Source organism: Serinus canaria, chromosome Z (assembly GCF_022539315.1).
Source record: "Serinus canaria isolate serCan28SL12 chromosome Z, serCan2020, whole genome shotgun sequence".
Taxonomy (NCBI): Eukaryota; Metazoa; Chordata; class Aves; order Passeriformes; family Fringillidae; genus Serinus; species Serinus canaria.
Genome location: NC_066343.1, coordinates 9,697,952 through 9,719,200, shown reverse-complemented (window position 1 = coordinate 9,719,200; position 21,249 = coordinate 9,697,952). Strand labels below are relative to the sequence as shown.

Here is a 21,249-nt window from a genome sequence, read left to right as displayed (position 1 = left end):
TAACATAATCTAGTGCTTCGTTTAGGACTAGTAATGCATGGGATGGAAGCTGTGAAATTAAAATGCTTGTTTCACAGACAGCTGGAGTTAAATCAGTGACTTGACAACATTAAAAAAGAAAACTGGACTGTAGCCATCATGACTTTTAAAAAGAAATAAAACAGTTTCATATTCATTCCTACGTAGAAATAATTCTTACCACACAGCAAATATAAAATACATTTCTGAGAGTCTTTTAACGGACAGAAAAATAGACCTACCAATATTCAGTAAGCTGCTGTCTAGACAAAAATGGTACTTTGCATCCTTCAGTGATCCAGGAAACATCTCCAGCACATTCTAAAGCACACCTGTTTGTCATGACAAACTGTCCACTCTGATGGACTGCGGGTCTAAAAGGCAAAATCTTACCTGTGTCATTGCCTGTGATTTGAATAACATACAATCTTATGTCATTATCAGGGTGTGAAGTAGAAGGAGACACCTCCTGAGGTTGCAAGGCCTCTGTGGCCTCCTTCACTTGGGGTGGAGCAGTAGGTCGTGCCACTGCCGTGGCAGTGGACGCTGTGAAATATTCCTTATCGATCTCTGGCTCCAGCATCTTTCCTGGCAGGTCATCCTCAGCAGTGGCTTTGCTGGGAGAAACAGATTCATCAATTATGATGATGTCATGGCTTGTTACCTCCTCTTCTTCCTCGGGAATGATGCGTGGAGACTTTTGAGTGACAAAAGGCTTGGTTGCAGATGTAGGCTGAGCTTTGTCTGCAGCACCGAGGGAAGGTGTTGTTGTGCTGCTGAGAGTTGTAGCCCTATCTGTTGCTGTAGCTGCAAATACAGCTGGCCTGGTTTCCTCAGGTTCTGTAGTCATTCCTGAGCCTTCTGTTGCCTGGCTTGGAGAAGCTCCCAGAGTCAGGTCAGTAATGCTTTCCACCGTGGAATGTCCTGTTGGCACCGTATGGGAAGGTGGCACAGAATCCCAGCTCACTGCATCATCTTCCTCCCTGGTTGGGGTTCCTGGGCTGTCCTGTGTCTTTGCTTCAGTTCCAGCAGTTATGGGCATCACCTCAGTGATCTCCTCATCCTGGTCAGGAGCAGTTCCAGCTGCTGGAGTCACCGTGAGGTGCAACCAGGTGCTGGTTTCCTCAGGTGCCAGAACTCCTCCATGGTCTGTGGATGTCACTGCAGGCACAGGTGTCTCTGTGGCTGTGTACATCTCCTCATAAGCTGAGCCTGTCTCATCCAGAGTCTCCTGAACTGCTGTTTGAGACCATTCAGATCCTGGTGACATCTCTGGTTCATGTGTGTGGGCAGATGTCACAGACAGTGTGGCAGTTCTTGGTTCCAAACCTTGGTCCAGTGTGGAGAGTTCTGGGAACACCTTGCTATGTTTTGCAGTTGTTTCTGTTGCTTCTGTATGAAAGACATCATCAAAAGGAGTCTGATCAGTAATTGGCATATCTCTAGTGACCTCACTCTCTAGAGTAACTGGAACTAGGGAAGCATCATACTCCTTCTGTGGAACTGCAGTATCTACCTTGGTTACACCTGCAAATTTAATAGTTCCCTCTGCCCTTGATGTGTCATCTCCTTCACGCTCAGTTACCCCCACAGCTGTGGGCACAGCACTTGGCCATACAGTTACACTTGGGGAGCTAAAAAACCCTATGGTTGCACTACTTTCTTCCACTGGTATTTTGGATACTGTGGTCATTTCCAAAGCCAGGGAGCTGCTCATGTGGGCTACACTTGTAGTGTCTCTACTCTGACCAAAATCAGATGATACCACGTCTTCATCCCTTGTGGTCTCTTCTGGCTCCCTGCTTGTCTCAGTTGCATCTGTAGCTGCTGAAACTGGAGCTCCTGAATGCACTGTGGATTCCACAATGTGCCCTGGAGATGATGAGGGCTCCGTTCCAGAGAAGCCATCCTCTGTAGCTAACTCGATCACTCTTCCAGCTTGAGATGACTCTTCTGTCATATACCCCTCCTCTTTATCTGTTGGCAGCCACGTGCCAGAACCTGGAGGGGCCTGTGTGGTCTTCTCCCTTGCAGAACATCCCTCAGATTCTGCCGCAACACATGCAGGAATGGCAGCTGTGGAATGAGGGACCTCCACATCTGTAGTCCTCATTTCTGGCTGTTCTGTTTCCTCCTGCTCCTCTAAGACAGCTGATGCTTCTGTCTGCTGAGATGAGGGGATAAGAGACATGGTGCCTTCTCCAAAGCTTGGCAGGGCATCAGTGCTTCCAGAGAGGGCCTCAGATTCTGTTTGATCAGCAGCTGACACAGAAAAGGATACAGGTGTTCCAGATGCTACGGTGGGCTGCACATCCCTCAGGTCCTCTGTGCTCCCTTGAGCTGAGGCCTCGCTGTCAAATGCTGTTGCAGAGCTAAATTTAACCCAGGGCGTTGACTCTTTCGCTGCAGAAAACCGTCCAGCAGTTACTGCTTGCTCATCTAGGAGTGTCTCTGATGCAGCAGGCACTTCTGGTCTTGGGTAATGACCAGCAGCCACCCCAGAATCTGTGCCAGACACAGCAGTGTGCATGCTCTCACTGCCCTCCCTCTCCGCAGACTCAGCAGTGAGAAAAGCTTTAGGGATTACAACAGTTGTGAGTTTCTCGTCAGATTTTGCCTCCAGTGGTTTTTCCGTGGGTGCATTTGTGAGGTGAGCACTGTGAGACACGTTCTCTTTTGTTAGTGAATCTGCAGTCCCTGTCCTGGCAGCCTCTCTCCGAGAAGTCTGTAAGAAGCTATCTGTAGCTGTCCTCAGAGGACCCACTTCTATTTGCTCAGTCTGATTATCAACATCATGCCTCTGTGCATCTCCCGTTTCAGCATCTTCCCAAAAACCAGTGGAACTCTTAGCTACAGCTGTGCTATCCTGAAAAATTACAGAGGTCAAGAAAGCGTCCTCAATGCTTTCAGACCTACCTTGTTCCTCGGGCAACTCTGCTTCAGAGTAAGTGTGATCCAGTTCCAGATCTGGGGCCGTGGTGTCTGTTAGCCTGGGTGAGACATCGTACCCAGTCCTTCCCAGTGTGTCATAAGTGAAAGTTTCGCCGTCGGTGACAGTCTGAGGTAGAAGGGTGGTGAGCGGAATGTTCTCCATGAGCACCTCCATCTCCCTTTTCTCCTCAGCCACATCAGTAGTCATTTCTGTGTCTTCCTCAGACTCTGGGGTTGTTTCCTCCAAAGAAACTGTTTGGGTGGCTGGCACTTCAGTGAGCGGAGTCTCAGAGATGGGAGGTTCCAGAGGAGCTCCAGCAGGCGACGATTTCACGCTGTCAGTTCTCAGGGATGTCACAGGCTCAATGGTTGTAGGCTCTGTTGTGACTTTTTTAGCTTTAAAAAAAAAAAAAAAAAAAAGCAAAAACAAAAAAAGGTACAGTCAGTACACAAGATACTTTGGTTCATTAGTTTGAATGTCCCCAACAAAAAATAAATGCTATGCTGAAAAATAAGTGTAAGTCCCAAAGGCTTTAGGTAGTTCTTTAGAGCATTGAATGACATCCAATAAAACACTGTAAAGCTGCAAAATGCCTAACTTAAAAGTCAGATGAAGTGAAAAAAATAGCAATATTCTTCATATTTATGGTTTATATAATTACCCCTAGAACTTCTCGCGTTACATGAGTGACCATCAACCTGCCAGGTACTGATCTGGGGACATAAAAGTTTATTTCAAGATGTCACAAATGAGGAGAGCTGTGGCTTTTCTTCAAAGCATGAGGCAGCATCCAACTCAGATGTATAAAGGGAATGAAACAATGCTTTAGTTTATTTTCAGCACATAATTACACACTGCAAAAAGGAATTCTCACTGCAGTGAGAGTGTGCTCAAGCAGCAGGATCAAGCATGCCACCAGAAAATGCTGCTGCTGCCCTGCCTTTGAATTATGCTGGGAGAAATTTATTGTGGGGAAAGGTGAGAAAGTTGAACGGTAAGATCACAAACTTAATACTACTAAAATGATGTTGATCTTTTGAAAACACTTCAAAGATGCACATCTGAAACTCCTCCACACACAGAAATGCTTCCATGGGAGTGCTGAACATGCAAAGGCAAAGTGCTGAACCCTCTGGATGATGGAAAAGGTGAGGGAGTTGCTATCCTAGATGAACAGGAGGCACAAAGACAGGTCCTTCCAGTGAACCAAACTGATTTAAACAACCTGGTAGCCTTGCTGCTTTTTTTACTCCTTTTAGCCCACATTTTCATGCCATCTGAGGAGGAAATGTGTGCTAACACTGCCAGGCATGTCAGCAGATTTTAAATTCCTGGAAAAAGTGAGTGCTCAGAAAAGAGGTTTTCCTCAGGAAAAGCCCAGGTTGGAACCATCTTCCCTTCTGCCAGTTTTTCCAGGTCAGTAATCTCCAGAAGGGCAATGGGAGCAGATGGGTGGAAGATGTAAATATCTTAAACCAATGCTGTTGAGTGCTAAGTGACTGAGAGTCAAAAGCCTTATGAGGATGCAAATAAAGAGAAAAATACAGCTTTTAAATCACACTAAGCATATGAATAATGCATTAAACAGTCTGTGCCTATGAGGACTCACTGTTTACCAGACAGACATGACTACACCTAGAACTTTTTGCAAAATAAAATCTTGCTTAGCATGTAATAGATCAAATAGGTCAAAAGTCTCTTCCCCTTGCACACAGAAATCAAAACAGTTACATTATTTTATAGTTTATACTCAAGCATGAGCAACATGCATGCACAAATCAGGTTTTTTCAAATGCCCTTGGCTAATTAGGTGCTCCTTTGGTAGCTGCAGATACGAATTCTGCATGTGCCACTCAGGGTGACACAAATATTTGTTCAGTTTCACACACTCAGCTTTGAAAATGCCATCTTTGCAGAAGATCTTGGACTGGTCAGAAGATGTCTGCTCAACGTTTCTAGAAGAAGGTGTAGAATTACAGAGTAGGAAAATTAGGTAAGAGGGTTGATATTTCAGCTTTCCTGAATGAGAAGTGAAAGTGAAAAGGAAATTGTGAGGGCAAGAAAATATGAAAATATGACGTCGTTATGTTTAGAAGTGGTGGTGTTCTTTGCCAGCAGAAAAAAAAAAAAAGGAGCAAATTCCTTTCCTACCACAAATTAATTTTGTTTCTGGTTTTACAAAGAAGATTTAGATACAATACTATATAGATATTATATAAACACACACACACACAGAGATATAATTTATATATATATATATATATATATATAATATATATATATATATATATATATATATATATAATGGTGTTTATTTATTTATTTTAAGTTAAAATATTTTTCCTCCCCTCTCCGCTTGCATAGGGCTGGTTTAAACTTCACAAGTTTTGCTTCACATCTTGGGAAATGAAGGATGCACACAAGTGGTGTGTGCTGCTCAGTGCTAGCTGATAAATCTCTACCAAAGAATTAATCAATTTTTCTCAACAGCAATTTTTACTTTTTCTTTCTTTTTTTTAATGGCAAAATGGAAAGGAGGCAGCAAAGTCTCAATCTCTCCATTCTAATCACAGGATCAGTTTCCTTAATGTGGATGGAATTGGTTTTGCAGCCAACACAAACAGTCACTCAGGCTTCAGCTGCCACACTTTGAGTGACCATCAGGATCACCCTCTGAACAAATGTGAAAACGTTCTTACCCTCTAACAGAGCTAGACAAAAATGAGGGCAATGTGGATCAAATTTTTTAGATCTGTGGGAAAAAAAAAGGTAAGTTTATTTCATCGCTGCTGGGAAATTGTGTACACTTACTCAGAACCACTTACGCAGCTTCCAGATTTCCAAGAAATGCTTGGAAGTCCCAAGAGTTCAGATATTTATGCCTGGGATGCAGATATTTATTATTCATGACTTATTATCTGCTAATGACTTGACAGAATAGGTACACATTTATTATGCCAACCTGAAAAAACACCAAGCATATTTGGTTTGTTTATATTAATAACTGAATCAATAAATATTGCCTTTATAGTGTGTTATAAGTAGAGTCCATATTTTTTAAGAGTTGATCAATAAACAGCCAGATGTTCTCCCATGGAAATTGTGTGCAATTCAGCTCTGGTTAAAATCAACTAGAGTGACTCTAAAGTCACTTTGTCTAAACAATTACATGCAAGTTTTTTCACTCACATCATTCAGCAGTGCAAACTTTGAGTGGATAAAAAAAAAACCTGACAGTGCTTCTTCAATTAGAAATATATCCATGTTATTTTCTTTTTAATGAAAACAAAAAAAAAAGAATAAACAAAGGGGAGGTTGCTTTTTTAATAGACAACACCAGTTTGAGCTGTCCTCCACTCCACCCAGATGTTTTGCATTACTGTACTCCTTGCATCATGCGTGCAATATGCTATCTCCTTTGTCCTCCTTCTGGTTCAAGACATGAGACAGATTTTCCTAATAAAATGCATGAACATATTAGCAGCAAGAAAGCAAATTATCTCACCAACAGCTGCTCATATCAAAGGCTATCTATTTTTTTGGGTTTTGTTTTAATTGATTCCTTCTACATTGAACAACATGCATGAAGTTGATTTTGGAAGGGCTGTATGACTTTGCAGAGAAGTTATACTTTTTCACTCCCTATTTATTTATTTTATGCTTTTACTGTACAGCATTTTCTTCTTCTTCTTTCCCCCCATGACCTAAACAAGGATTCAAAGTTATGGAGCAACATTGAAACACTATTTTTTCAAGGAAACCAAACTGCACAACTTCAGACATGGTTTAACTTTGCAATTACCAGATGAGAATTTTAGTACGTTCTGTACTGTTTAATTTGGTATTAGCATTAGTGTACTTTATGGAGGAGAAATGCTTACTTTAAAAATTATATGTATTATAATTTGTACCCACGATTTTTCAACATTACCAGATCTACTCATGTACCTGACTTGAACCACTTGAGCAATTTTTCTGCACTCAGAAATACTGTTTATCTGTTTGCATTTAGGTATGTACCTAAGAAGCTGGAAGGACATAAACCATATAGGAAGAGATTGTTTTGAGTCATTGCTAACAGCCAAAACATCAAAAATTTGCTTTAAGTTGGAACAAAAGCTGGAAATAGTAAATTCTTTCTGTGAATTACAGCCAAAATAAATTATTACAAAATATAAATAATGTTGAGACACTCAAAATTAGGTTTTGAAATCTTTGAGCCAAATTTGAGCATGATGCCAATGCAGAGAGCTGCCTTAGTTCATTTTTACATATTTCTTTAAAGTTAATTTGTTAAGTTTCTTCCTGGTGTCTCTTCCTTCCCTGCTACCAACCCTGGCAGAGAGGACAGCCTTGAATATTCCCCTGAATCCAAAACTTTTGCCAGCTGGAGTTTAAATTACTGGCAGAGCCTTCCAAGCTGAACAAGTCTAAGATTAAGAACAGATCAAAAAAAAAAAGAAAAGAAAAAAAGGAAGGAAAAAAATTGGTGCTCTGAGTTACAGACTGAGCAAGAAGCCTCTGATCAGGGCACTGATCCAGCACCTGCTCATTCACGCCTTTCCAGAAGCACTGGTGCACAGGGCATGTGGGATTTTGTTCATAAATAATGAGACTTTTGGTAGCAGAATTCAAAATCTGACAGTGCAGCTGTAAGCATTTCTCTGTAACTCCAGGTGCATACTCCCACTCACCTACACTCTGTTTTGACGTCAAAATCAAAAGCCAAATGTAATGAGAAAAATATGAAAATTTAAGTGCAGGATCAGTTCCTGCTTACAAAGCATGTGCCGTATCAGAGAAAACCAACAGGATTCTTAAAAAATACCCCAAAATTTGAAAACTATCAGGCTGTCTTATTTGCAAGAAAAACTTATAATGAAAAGCTTTGCATCCTCTTCACACCACTGCCCAAGGTCTTTTCTTCCAGCTAACAAAACAGCAGAGGCAGCAGCTCTTTTAGCTCTGTGAACACAAACACTTTTAAGTAAAACCACTTGCTATTTCATAACTTCTGAAGTCAGATGGTTGAAGGGGGAAAGATATGTTATCTCCTGGTTTCCCCACATGCAAGGGTAGTTCTGTGAACGAATTACAACCTGCCAATCTATCCACAAAAGAACAATAGCAAAAAGTGTTTCTCTTTCCACATTACTTATTATGAAACTGCCAAAGAGGACCAAAAAAAAAAAAAAAAATCAGCAAGCCTCTTTAGTCAGCTCTTCCTAATTAAATCTGTAACCCAGCACCAAATAAAAGCAATAATCTTTGCTTTGTGACCTCAAAAAAACAATTGAAGAACAAAAAGGGCCAAGATTGTCACCTGGATAAGAACGGAGAGCAGAATTCTTGGTGCTCTGCCTCCCCCCATCTGGTGTGAAAGGAGGGAAATGACCCTTGTGTGCCATGGGTGATGCCCAGACCCCACAGCAATGGAGCAAAGGTGACAAAGAGCAAAATCAATTCACGTTTTCTGCACTTGGACACTTATAGGGGTGGACCTTCCACTTCTTCACATTGCTGCTCCTCATCCTCTCCTTCTTACCTGACCTACCCAGTGACTTGAGGCTATGAAAGGAAAATGCCTCCAACTGTGTCTTCTTCTCTTTCCTCTCTCTGTCTGGCCACAATGTTTGCATTTAGAGACTGTTCTTAGAGCACCCAGTTTTGAATCACTCAGGCAAATGCAAGTTCACTTGCTCAGGCAGAAGAAGCATCTCCTTCCCAGCACTTCAGGGTGCTCCAAGCAGCTGCTCCTCGTGCATCAGTCAGGCTGATAAATCTCTACTCCTACCTTACACAGCATTTAAAAGATTGAGCTGCACCCAGGGACCACATCCTTCCCCTCCTTCTCAGCATGAGACACTGCAGAGATGATCAGCACAGGCTGGTTTGGAGTGGATTGAGGTCTTCTTGCAGTTTTCAGCATGGTCCAACTGAGCTCTCAGACCCCTGAGGAAGAGTGGGGTGAGGAAGCTGCAAGGGGCTTTCAGTGTGCTGCTCACCATGAGCCCAGCAGAGAGAAGCAGGGATTTGCTATGGCCACACCTGGGCCAAGAAATTACCAGTGATCTCTGCAGCTGTGGGGAACTTGAAAAAGGCATATCTGAGAGAAGAACATAAATCTACTTTCCTAGGAAGATGATAAAAGGCTGGAGAATGGTTGTCTGGGGGTAATCTCTTTGCACAGCTTCATCTTCACAGAGAGCCAGCAGCCTTGCACAGGCTGTGCTCAGTGCCCTGACCTTGGGATCCTCACCTGCCCAAAGGCATTCCCCCATTCTGATACTGGGCTCTGAAATGCTGGAGCACACTGTGTTTATTATGCCCAGCACTGTGGTGTGCTTCTCCAGAGATAACTTTCTGTTTGAGCTCTTTTTTCCTTTCAGATTGGCAGTTCTGCTCCTCGTGCTTCGCCACGCCCGATGTCCTCATTATTCTGCGTCCGTTCCCAAACTGATCAGAAATCCACAGATCTCCCGTAACACAGCCCCTGACATCAGGCTGGAAATAATTCCCTCATCCAGGAAATAGCTGGGACACGCAGCTACTGACGGTTGCTGTGGAGAAGGACAGAGCTGCCTGGCTATTCAAGGTTTTCCAAGCTAAGTCACATGCAGCAGAAGGGGAAGACAGGGTTTCTCCTGCCAGCTTCTGAGCTGTGCCTAGCAGTCTTTATCCTTCCTGCTGCAGGACAAGAGGAGCACTGTGGATGCTTCCTGAGCCTGCCACAGTGGTGGCTCGTGCTGTAGGACGCCTCAAAGCCCTTTGGAGGTCATAATTTCCTATATTTCTCCAAAGAAATAGCGCTGTGATTTTGAGCTTTAGATGGATGAAGCATCAAAGCAAGAGGGCCTCAGCCCCGAGCAGTGGCAGACTTGGATCTGCTCTTGTTGGAGCTGGATTGGAACAATCAAAGCAGCAGTGGACTCCATTCCTGAGGAACACGCATGGCAACACCAGCCCAGAACTGGAATTTTCCAATCTCCTGCTAAAACTGAGCCGCCATGCCAAACCAAAGTGGTGTAACAAAAGAGAAGCAATAAAGGTGCATGAAACAAAGTCAAAATGAGAGAGGAAAATGGGAAAGAGAATGGGCAAATCCAGAGCGAAACAGTCAACACGTGTTTTGAGTCAAAGTGAAAAATGTTTTGCTGAAAGATTCGCCAAAACCAATACAGGTCTATGAAAGAATTCAGCTTTAATAAATCAATGTTTCTCAGCAAAAAGGGGACTTGGGTTTCAAAAAAATCCAACCACCTCTGTGCACAGAGCTCATCAAGTTCAGCTTTGTTGCAGGTATGTAAGTTAAAAACCTGAAGGCATTTTGATTAGTGCACTTCTGGAGTGCAATTTGTTCAATGGGTCCTGTGGGATAAAAAGTCCATCCAAAGTCAGCTGAAGTCTGTGACAAGATTTCTACAAAGTCCAGTGAATTAGCCCTGGAGGGACTGGGAGGCTGAAGTACAGGATTAAGTAAATCCCCTATAGCTCTCTGAAATAACTAGTTATTAAATATGTATCTATTAAAAAGATACATTTTAAATTATTGAAATGACATTAATCATTTTCTTAATGACAAAGTGTTTTCATCTCTTACAAATTAGCATAAGTGCTCAGCCACAGCTGTTCATATTTTATTTTTTTTTAATTTAAACATGTTAATATAAGTCCTATATGTTAACACTTGAAAAACTTTCCCTCTGATGATGGCCTCCTAGGAACTGCAAGTACTTACAGCTGTGTGTCTAACCTGAAACCTTTTCAGGCCCCATCAGATACATGATTAGGTATCTCTCAGAGAGGAAAAAAAAAAAGAAAAGAAAAAAGAAGAAGAAAAGAAAGAAAAAGAGAGAAAGAGAGAAAGAGAGAAGAGAGAGAGAAGAAGAGAGAGAGAAAGAGGAGAGAAAAGAGAGAAAGAGAGAAAAAGAGAGAAGAGATAGAAACGAGAAGAGAGAGAAAGAGAAAGAGAGAAAGAAGAAGAAAAGAGAAGAAAGAGAGAGAGAAAGAGAGAAAGAGAAAGAGAAAAGAGAAAGAAAAGAGAAAGAGCGAAAGAAAAAGAACGAAAGAGAGAAAAAAGAAAAAGAAGACAGAACTAAGAATAGAAACATGAAATAAAGCAATAAGAAACGAAAGAAAGACGCATAATCCAGACGAACGAAAGAATAAAGACCAGAGCAGAAAGAAGAAATCATAGAAGAACAAATGAAGAAAGAACGACATAAAAGTTGGAAAACGGTATGCAACCATGAAACACACAGATAATGTTTCAGAAACTTAGAACCATGTGGTTTTTGAAGAGTGAAAAGCACTTGTGATCAAAGGGGAGAAAGTTTCAGGGTTTTTAACAAGGCTTTTAGATTTTAAATCATGTATTATTAGTCTGGGCCACTCTTATTTTCATAAAGTCAAGACACTTCATACAATGTAATTTTGTACCCGTAACACTGCTGAAGTTAAAATCCTGAACTTAACTGTACTTTAAAAGCTGTCCAGGTTGGCTGCTCTACTGAAACTAGTGAATATCATTTTTAAATTGAATTTACTCCCTGTGTTTTTCGTGTATTTCAATAAATATGATTCCTCTTTAAAAGCAAGCAAAATGCTCAAGATACGGACTGAGGTTTCTTAATTAAAGAATTAAAATTAACATTTTGAGACTTTCCAACAAAGACACTCATAATCACGAAACAGGAGAGAGGAGCTGAGCAGGATGAAGGAGATACCCCTGTTCTCAAATGCACAATTTGCCTTTGTGAAGACAGGAACAGCTTGAATAAGCACAGAGGTGCTGTGGTGTGACTGCGTGTCCAGGTGAGGAGGGGGAGACACCCGTGAGGTGTGAGACACACACTGAGAGCTGTGAGCAGGGCTGGGGTTTCACTGAGAGCCCAGGCCCTGGGCAGGACAGTTTTGTTGTCAGGCACTGTGGGAATTACTGTGTGAGAGCTTAATGCCAACCCCAAAGCAGGCAGAGCTGGGGGACAACAGATTTTGTGGTGGACTGAAACTTTGAAACAGAGATAATGGGAAATTTCGGAAGAAACTTCCAGACAAAGGATGATTTGAAACAAAAGGCTTAAATTCAAGCCTTCTGCTCTCATGCAGAGCCTTTTTTTTTTTTTTTTTTTTTTTTTAAATCCTCTCCCTTTTTCTGCCCCAAAGAAAGGACTGGCTCCAAGGCCCCAGTGGGAGAGAGTGACTCACTCTAAAGCCACTGCACCAGGCAGCTGCTTGAGATGTGGAGGACCAAGATGCTGGGCAGGGAGTCTCATTACTCACCACTTGCATAAATCTTTTAGCAAAAGCAGTGAGGAGTCACAGCTGGTTCCTGTGAGATCCCAAGCACCTTCTGAGAGGGAGAGAGAGTTTTCAGTAACTTCTGAAATTTGTGGCACCCTGAAGGAGGGTACAACATGACACCCCTGCATTTCTCTACACAGAGGCAGATGCATCTGGCAAAACCTGAGTCCTCTAGCCAGCAGTGTTCAATTAATTCTCATATTCCATTGTTTGTAATTAAAAGTGCTGGAGAGCTGTTCAGCCTCTACCAAATTGTTTTGGTTCTGTTTAGTCTTATTTTCCCTTGTAAAAAGTTTGATAGTCCTGACCTGTCTATTCCTGGGTTGCAAAGTGATGAAATATTTATTCTTTATATACCAAGGGCAAGACTTCTCAGGAAAAATCTTTATATAAAAGGCAACAACCCAATACCTATCAAGGTCACTTTGGGAACAAAAGGTATGTTACCACAAACTGTGCTAACTAAAACTTCTGGAAAGAACATTGTAAAGGCACATCTTGCTTGAAAGCGGGGAAATTCACAAAAACAAACAGCAGGTTGGAATTTGTCCTAACTAAAGACTAGATTACAGGCAAAATGTTCAGTTCCTACCCTAGTCTTTTAGAGGGACTTATGAAATACACCCTCATTAAAGTCTTTTTTATCCACAACACTTTAAATAGGTCATAAACAATTTGGAGTAGGAACAGAAGGAGTGATATGACAAAATGCTGCTCTGCAGATTAGAGCACAGGCTCCTGAACTTAAGTTCTTTTTCCTGTAACCAGTTCCATTAGGACTATTTCCACATGCAAAGTTTTGGAACATCATACCCACAAACTATAAAGGAAAATTAAAACAACAAACCAACAGTGTCTGAGAACAGCCAGACCATAATGTTGCAGCAGATGTCGGGATTTGTTCTCAAAGAGTAAGATTTGCTCATAAATGGGTCTTCAGTGCCTGAGCTGGAAAGTTCTGCAGCTGCAGTAAGTTCATTTCCACAAAAATGGGGACAGTACATACTGCACATTTCAAGTAGTTCTGAGTTACAGTCACTGGACTGAGTCCAAAAAACCTAAATATTCATGGTTAATGACCAAGTTCTGAACTTTTAACTCAACACAACGTTAATGTCAGTCATGCTATTTGCAACAAGGAACTTCCTTGGACAGAGAGGCCTACAGGGAAATAGTTGAGCTGTCCAACCCCCCTGTGCTGAGGCTTCAAGTCTCAGGGAAGCAGGATATTCAGCTGGGAACCTGGTGAACCTTTTGGGACAACAGGAACCCATTCCAGGAGAGGTTGCACCATAACAGAGCCAGGAGGCTGGCACTGAAGATAGATGAGCTTACAGGGCAATATCTGACCCCAAAAGAAAGCTGACAGGTGTGGAGGACATCTGGTTTAGATTGGTGAAGTCTACCATGTGAAGTGCCTGTGAAAATACCAGGAGGGAAACAAGCAGCAGTAAGAAAGGCAATTTAGACCACCCACTGGCCCATGAAACACTGAGTAAGAAAGAGAAAGAAAGTGATGGGACAATGTGCCTGGGATCCAGAGACAGCCCCAAAATACTGGCATTGAGAGACCTGAAAGTGGCCAGCCTTTACAGCCCGTGAACTGCTCTTCTCTTGCTGCCATCCACAGAGACAGAATATCCGTGGTTCACCTTTAGGACATTTATCACGGACCCACAGAATAGATGTGGTTGGAAAGGACCCCTGGAGATCATTAAGTCCAGCCTCCTAGCAAGGCAGAGTCACCTGGAGGAGGTGACATGCCCAGGTGATCTTTGAATGCCTGTCTGGTGTCCATTGACAAGATGCAAAGGTACCAAGGTGTGCTCAGGCACCAAAATACAGAGCCCGCACAGACTCATGGTCAAAGCACTGTTCAGGCTGAAATCTTACCTTAAAACTTTGCCTGTCTTCACCTGCCAAAGTTATTTTAAGACATTGACAATGTTACTTTAAGACTTTCAGTTCCTAAAAACCAGCGCGCCGCAAGAACCGACAAAAAACGCGCGACAAAGGAGCCGCTTCTCGCGGCAAGCATGCTGCAAATCACCCCCCAGAAACCAAAAATAATAAATGCTTACGTTCATAGCAGTAGGCATCGAACTTGCTATCGGGGTAAGGGAAGCCTGTTTGGTTCTCATAGCGATACAGGGTTCTCACCCCAAGTAAACCCCCGCCGCACTGGGGCCGCGCCACGGAGGCCGGGTAGCGGACGCTGCCGTCCGCCAGCCACCCGTAGTCACACTGGTCAAAGCCGTTCCTCCAGGCCACGTAGAGGTTCCCCACGGAAGCCAGGACACCTCCTCGCTCCTCACACAGCTCCCTGGCTTCCTCGAAGGTGAACTTCTGGGGGGATGAGACGTGGACCACTTCATCTGCAGGAGGAAACAGAAAAAAAAGGTAAGAAAGGCTGATAGCACGCCCCGCCATCGATCCATTGCAGAGTTCTGCAAGGTTGGGGATTTTTTCCCAAAACGCGAGTAATTTTTTTCCTTACAGAGAAAAATAATCAGACGTCTGTGAACCAAATGTTCCAGGCCTGAATTTGAAAGTTAAAGTGCCACAAAGCATGAGCATTTATAAGCAAACTTTATGCCATGAAGTACACTGTGGCTGGACACTGAGTCCCTTCCTTGGTCCCTAGCAGAGGTAACAGCAGCCCTGAGGCTCCACTGTGACCCTGTTAGAGTAGAATTTGCAGCTCAACTGAGTTAATTAAATCCAGTCCATCAGAATTTACTTTTTCCATGAAGCAAATCTTCTACTTCTGCAAGCCTCCTATCTGTCCCTTTTAGGCATTGCTAGAATCTCACTTCAAACACTCAAAAAGCAGGAAATATTCTTCACTGGCTGCTCTAGAGCAGCTTCTAATGTTGGATTTCCATCAGCCTTCCTCTTGTCCCATTTGGAAACAAAGGCGAGGAAATGCACAAGACATGTTGCATGCACAAAGCCCTCTTTGTGTGGAGAAGCTGAATTAGTCCACAATGTTGATAGCCTAGTTCAGCTTCCAAGGAATAACAGTTTGCAAGCAATAGCCATCCAGTTGGACACTAAAACAAAGCAAATAGCACATCTAATATTTTGCTTCCAAGGTAAACCACCATTGTGCAGTTGTCTTGGTTGCCTCATTCAAACAAACACTCTAAAAAAAAGTCAGGCCTCTCATGTTCATGTCCTGGAAATGAAGCAGTAAACTGACCCTTTTCCAGTTTCTGCTTAGACTTCAGACGAAACCAGCCAGACCTAAAATGAGATGCTGGTGTACAAAACAGGAGCAGAAAATCAAAATATTTGTTGCAAGACAGCAATGCCCTCTCTCAGCCCCAGCAGGCCAGGACACAACAGCCACTGTTGGAAAAACACTCCTTTTCCACACCAGCCAGTCTGTCCTACCCTTGCTCAGGTCTGAAGGGAGCACAGAAAAATGCAGACAGAAACTACATCACCCCGAGCAGTTTCATTCCCATCAATATTACACTTGTTTGGGGCCTGAAAGGAATGCAAGTGTGAAAGGAGGCAAGGTGCCAGCTTTCTTTTTCCTCCTAGGTAGAGGCTCTGATTTGTTATTACAGCTGTAGCACCAATCCCATAGTGTAACTTGCTTTATGCACATTGTGTGCAGCTCCCAGCTTGGAGGTAGAGGGACAGATAAGGGAAGCAAAGAGCCACTTGTCCTCAGAATGGCTCATTCTGCTCTTCAGGCCACACAGAAAATGAGCATTTTTTGTTTTACATCCCTCTGAATCTGCCTGCCAGTTCTGCTGCCATGTCCAGCATAGAGTGATGGGGGCAGCTATCCCACAGTCCTGTCCCAAAAGCAGCACCATGAAACAGGGGAGCAAAGAAAGACCTCTCCAGAGCAGCCCTCTCTGCTCTGAGAACTGTTCATTGATCCTCTTGCAGAAGCCATGATGTATATGAAAATTAGTTGTTAAAATGCAATTTAATTGCAATTATACAGCAGATATCAGTCCAGTTAGGCAAGTGAGAAAAGTGAAGAAGAACAATGAATTTTTGTGACTTCTGTTAACAAAAAAATAATGGCAGGCAATCCTACAACATTTCTTATGAGATAAACTATAGAATACACAGGAAAACGGGTAAACAGTGCAAGGTTACTAGAAAAGCAATTTTTCCATCAGGTGATTTGGATCATTGCCTCCAAATGGAGCTTGTACACCACATCATTAAAGTTAGTGCTATTTATTCCTCTGAGCTGTCATCTGCACTCACTTAAGACAGAGAAACTTAGTGAGGGGTTAAGTTTTGGTGTAAGATTTCAAAATGCAGGGCTCTTCTTTAAGAGAGGTCATTTTGAAGAGAACTGACTTACACAAGCTACACTTTCTAGGCAGAAGTCTGCCTCAAGTTTGCCTTGGAGTGTGCCTGTGTCTGTTAAAGTGATAATCCTGCACACTTCAAAGATGAGTGTCATACCTTTCTCTGCACTCAATATATTCTACTGACCCCACTGGGTTTATTTTGTCCATCTGTTAAAATCAGCTGCTGTCAAAAAAACACCATCTTTGTCAAGGATTGTTTTACAAAGAAAACAAACCAAACCAGCACAATTATTTTTAAGAAGGGGAAAAAAAACCCACACATATTTAAAGAAAAGCACATCTTAACCAAAACAATCCAATTAGTGAAATCCAGTGTATTTGACACCTAATTGGTATATTCAAGAATTTTTGACAATAACCTCACAAAGAAGGCAAAAAGGCAGCAGGGCAATCAGAAAAATTCTATCATATACCAAGTAAATGTGCATTTATTTCAGGAATGCTAGTGAAAAGATAAAGGGCAAAGATGTTAAAACATGCCATCTTGTAATTGCTGTAGCTAGAGAGCATTTGTCTGTGATTCTATAATTCTTACTTTTAAAAAATCAAGTAATGGGCAAAAGTCATATTGCAAATAGCAGTAAGTTACTCTAGGAGCTATGACTCCACAAATTATCTCTCCAGTTTGAAATAGATTAAATTATTAAGTGATTAAATGTGCACTTAACATGTTTATAATTGCTGGGATGAAATGTGGAAAACAAAGAAAGAGCTTAATAAAGGGCTTGCTTGATATGTGAATCCAGAAACACTTGAGAGTTTGTTCTGTTTTTGCAGGCTTTCAAACCACCTTACAAAAAAAAACTTAAAATATGGGGGCTTTCTTGATCTCCTTCACTTCTAGCACATGGCTGAAACACCCTGACTCCTTCCAAGCATCAAAGAGAAAAGGACTCAAGCCTTGCAAAGAATCTTCTTCTAAAAACCAAGAAAAGTAATTCTGAACTTATGAAATGTATTTAATTCATGCAGTCTCTACAATTCACTCCTGTTTTTGAAAGCACAACAGCTTCCATATTTTACAGGAGGACAGAACCCACCACACTCTTACTGTGTTTTTCTTAAGACGACTGGAAGCCCCTCAATTTCCCAGCCAAAACCCTGAAAGCAAGGAAATTAAAAGGGAAAACTCATCTGCTGGACAAACAAATGACATAGCCACCAACACCAGGCAGGGAAAATTCAGTTTTGCGTGTGCTAAATAGCCACGTGCATTGTTTTTATAGCTGGAGCACACCCTGAGTAATTCAGCAATACTCTGCAGGCAAGGCCCAGGGCTTAGGCCAGCAGATGAAGAAAAACTGGTTCTGCAGAACCAGGGGGTGGGGTGGAGAACGTGACAGTGTTTAGGCTGCAGACAATAATGTAATGTGTGTTATTGCTGGCTCCTGCTCCAAACCAAGCCTCAGGCTGATGGAGCAGCCTCAGCGGTCACTGCACTCCAAGAATCCCCAGGATTTTCCTCTTACATGTGTTTGTTTTGCTTGGTCAAAAGAGATACCTGATGAAAGTCAGGCTTTTTCCATCTCTTTACAAAACATCGGGGCAGATGGAGAAGTCAGATTTTTCTCTTGAAGACAAAAGCTGATTCACCCGCAATCCCTGAGGAAAACATTTAAGTTCTACAAGAATCAGTCCTACCAATCTTATCAGCTGATGTTACAGCAAGTTTCATTGCTTTGATTCACTTTCTCTCCTCAGGAGAAGTCTGGGTGAGCTGGGCACACTGGTAGATGTCAATGCCATGAATCACACAACTTAAAAGCAAGGTGGGAGGAAGGGCAGCCCAGAACCAAAGCCACACACAAACTCTGTTGACTGGGGTAGTGGTGCTGGGTTGATGCTTGGACTTAATGATCTCAAAATTCTTCTTACCCAGCCCTAATGATTCTGTGATTATTACTGTCTCATCCAGAATTTGGTGCTCATGAGCTTTACCCTGTGGTCAGGAACTCTGATTCTACACCCCTGACAGTCATCCAAAGACAGGCATTTTTTCTTTTTCTTTTTTTTTTTTCTTTTTCAAGCATAATGGGCCTGTAGTGAACTCCAGACCTATTCATTTATTCATTTGTTTCTGAGAGTTGGAACCCACCAAGTTCACCAAGCAGAGATGTCCTTTGGGAGTGTTAAAGCTCCTGGGTTCTGTGTCTACAGCTGGGTAGAGACAAAACCCTGGGTCAGAGACAAAAGCTGGCTAAGAGTGACAAAATGCCATCTTTTCTGCTGTTTTACAGAGCATTCTAAGGGCATTTTCTCACCTGCAGCTGTAACCTGTGGTTACTGCTCCCCACCTGGACACAGCCAGCAGATCAAAACCCAGGTAGTCCTGAGGCGCTGCCATCACAACTTTCTTTTCCTCAAAAACATGGAATCTGGTCAAAGCTTCATTCCTAGGACACGGTCAAGTGTGCAAAGAAGCAGGAATACCATGACCACTTTGAGGCCTAAAACATTCACCCTTGAGCCTTCAGGACCAAGAACTTCCTCATCCCCCTCCTCTCTTTCTCTGCTGCTCAGGGCTTGGTTCTCTGGCACACCAGGGTAATAAAGAGGGGTCCTTAACAAAGTCACTAATTACCAAAACCACTCTGCAGGGCTGGAAAAACACAAACATCCAAGCAGCTTGGTTCAACTTTAAAGCAGGAGGCTGGACAAGATGAAGTCTTTTTCTCTTGCACGTCAGAACAAGTCAGTTGATTCCTTCTGATGCACAGCAGCAGTGACTGAACTAAACTTTCCTGAATGTCTTGGGTCTATTTTGTGCAAACCCATTGGCTGAACAGGAATCCTCTTGAGAACTTAACCCTGCATGAGGGGTTAAGGCTGGATAAGTGTCCAGTATAATGAAAAAAGATCATGATTCTACCACAGGCCCTGAACTAGAGAAAAAAAATGATTTTTCACTGTGTCCCAGTTCTGAAACCTAATCCAGTTGCTCCAGAATCAGAATAGAGCCCAGAGAAGATCTTCAGCTGCCCAAAACCCAGAAGAAACTTCTCACCTGAGGCCACATTTTAGACTATGATTCCTTTAATTATGACTATCATTCTCACAGAAATTTCCATGACAACAGCAAAACCGCATGAGAGGAGGTGGAAAGTATTCAAAGGACATCTGGTTTTGGTTTTTATCCTTTTTCTCTGCTCTCACTGTTGGGGGGAGGTGGTGCATGGAAGGAGGGCAGTACAATCTTCCCCACAGACACCCCAAAAATAACTCTGTTAGTGTGAGGGCCCCATCTGCACATGAGGCATCCATGGGCTCTCATGGGCTCGGGCCAGGAGACAATCCTGATGGGCAGGTTTGTGCTTTGGCTCAGCACAAACTCACTCCACCAGTGGGCTTTGGTGGTGGCTCTATCTCCATCTCTGACACCACAGCACTGCCGAAATAACCACACTCTGCTTGTCTGAAGAATTCAAACTCTTCCTCACTCACCACCCATCCCCATCCAAGGGATCACACCACAGGAGACACCCCCTCGGCTGGTGGTGTTAAAGGATCCTCACCCAAACTTCTGCTGCTCAATCACTTTAAAATCTTCACTCATAAATCACTTCCTGCAGTTAAAAGTATCCTAAATGTTTCTGCTAGTGCTTGGTACACTGAAATAAGTGATGAACTATGAGGAATGTAAAACAGTTTGCAATAAAACACCATGCCTAGTACCTTTTTAATGATACTTTGACTCCAGGTTCTCATTTTTATCTCCAGGAGCTCAGAAATTTTCAGTCCTTCCCACAGTTATTCTTCTGACTGTCACAGCAAAACTCATGCTATTTAAATTAGAATTGTGAAGTCTTTAATCTCTCTGGCTTTCCTCAGAACAAGGAAATGGCAAGAGTTAGCCTAGATAACTGGTTTCAATTTAAGCTAATAGTTTGTGATTTAAGGAGAAATCCATGTCTCTGGCTAACTTCCTGATTCCACACGGCCAAAAAGGAATAAAATCGAGATGGAGTTGCTCCTACAAATCCTCAGTGCAAATACCCAAATTAGTACTGCAAATTCAATGCACATTTATTTTAAAATGTTTTGCAAGAATTCCCACCACCATTTATGGCGTTCTGGGGCAACAGACCAACAGCAGCCAACAGACCAATAAGTGTTCAATGACTTCCATGGTGAGACCCTTGTTATAGCCCAAATTTTGATATCATTAGTCAGGCTTGTGCCATGAATAGTCATTCCACTGACACACACACCCTCCAAATAAGGAGCTCTTTAGTGCAAGCAAGTCTAATAGATTTGGCATTGAATCATGGCAGGGTACACAGATATGAGCTTTAAAATTCACATGGAAAATGTTGTATTTAAGCACACCCTAAGTGCCACGGATTTATTTTGGTATGAATTAAGCTAAAGGTCACACCTTACAGGATCAACCTTTGGAGAAAAGGGCCATCAGAAATCTGGCACAATTTTACCTCGTGATCTGTAAGTTTCCTACCAACATAGCAATCTAGTTTAATTCAACTTTCCAATAACTACACTGACATTCTAAATTTCCATCTTCTGTGGGTCAGTTGTTCTGAAGTATAAACTCACAGATGCTGTGTGTCTTCTAACAAGCTCCTCCTCCCTCCAAATTAACCTCTGTCCTGTCAGGAACTGCTGCTGTTAAACAGACAAAGCCACCTGGGCTCC

At 42.5% G+C, this 21,249-nt stretch overlaps 1 protein-coding gene across 4 annotated transcripts in view; it reads right to left on the bottom strand.

The window, feature by feature from the left end:
- The window catches only part of VCAN (versican), a 101,056-nt gene that overhangs the window by 51,995 nt on the left and 27,812 nt on the right, over nucleotides 1-21,249 (bottom strand). For 2 of the 4 annotated variants that reach the window (XM_050986984.1, XM_018923117.3), the window contains exons 6-7: nucleotides 14,335-14,628; nucleotides 412-3,345 (exon numbers count right to left, since the gene is read on the bottom strand). In XM_050986984.1, coding sequence (XP_050842941.1) covers nucleotides 412-3,345; nucleotides 14,335-14,628 — 3,228 coding nt within the window. The remainder of the gene's footprint in view (nucleotides 1-411; nucleotides 3,346-14,334; nucleotides 14,629-21,249) is intronic. The other 2 variants (XM_050986985.1, XM_050986986.1) reach the window with 2 other exon arrangements.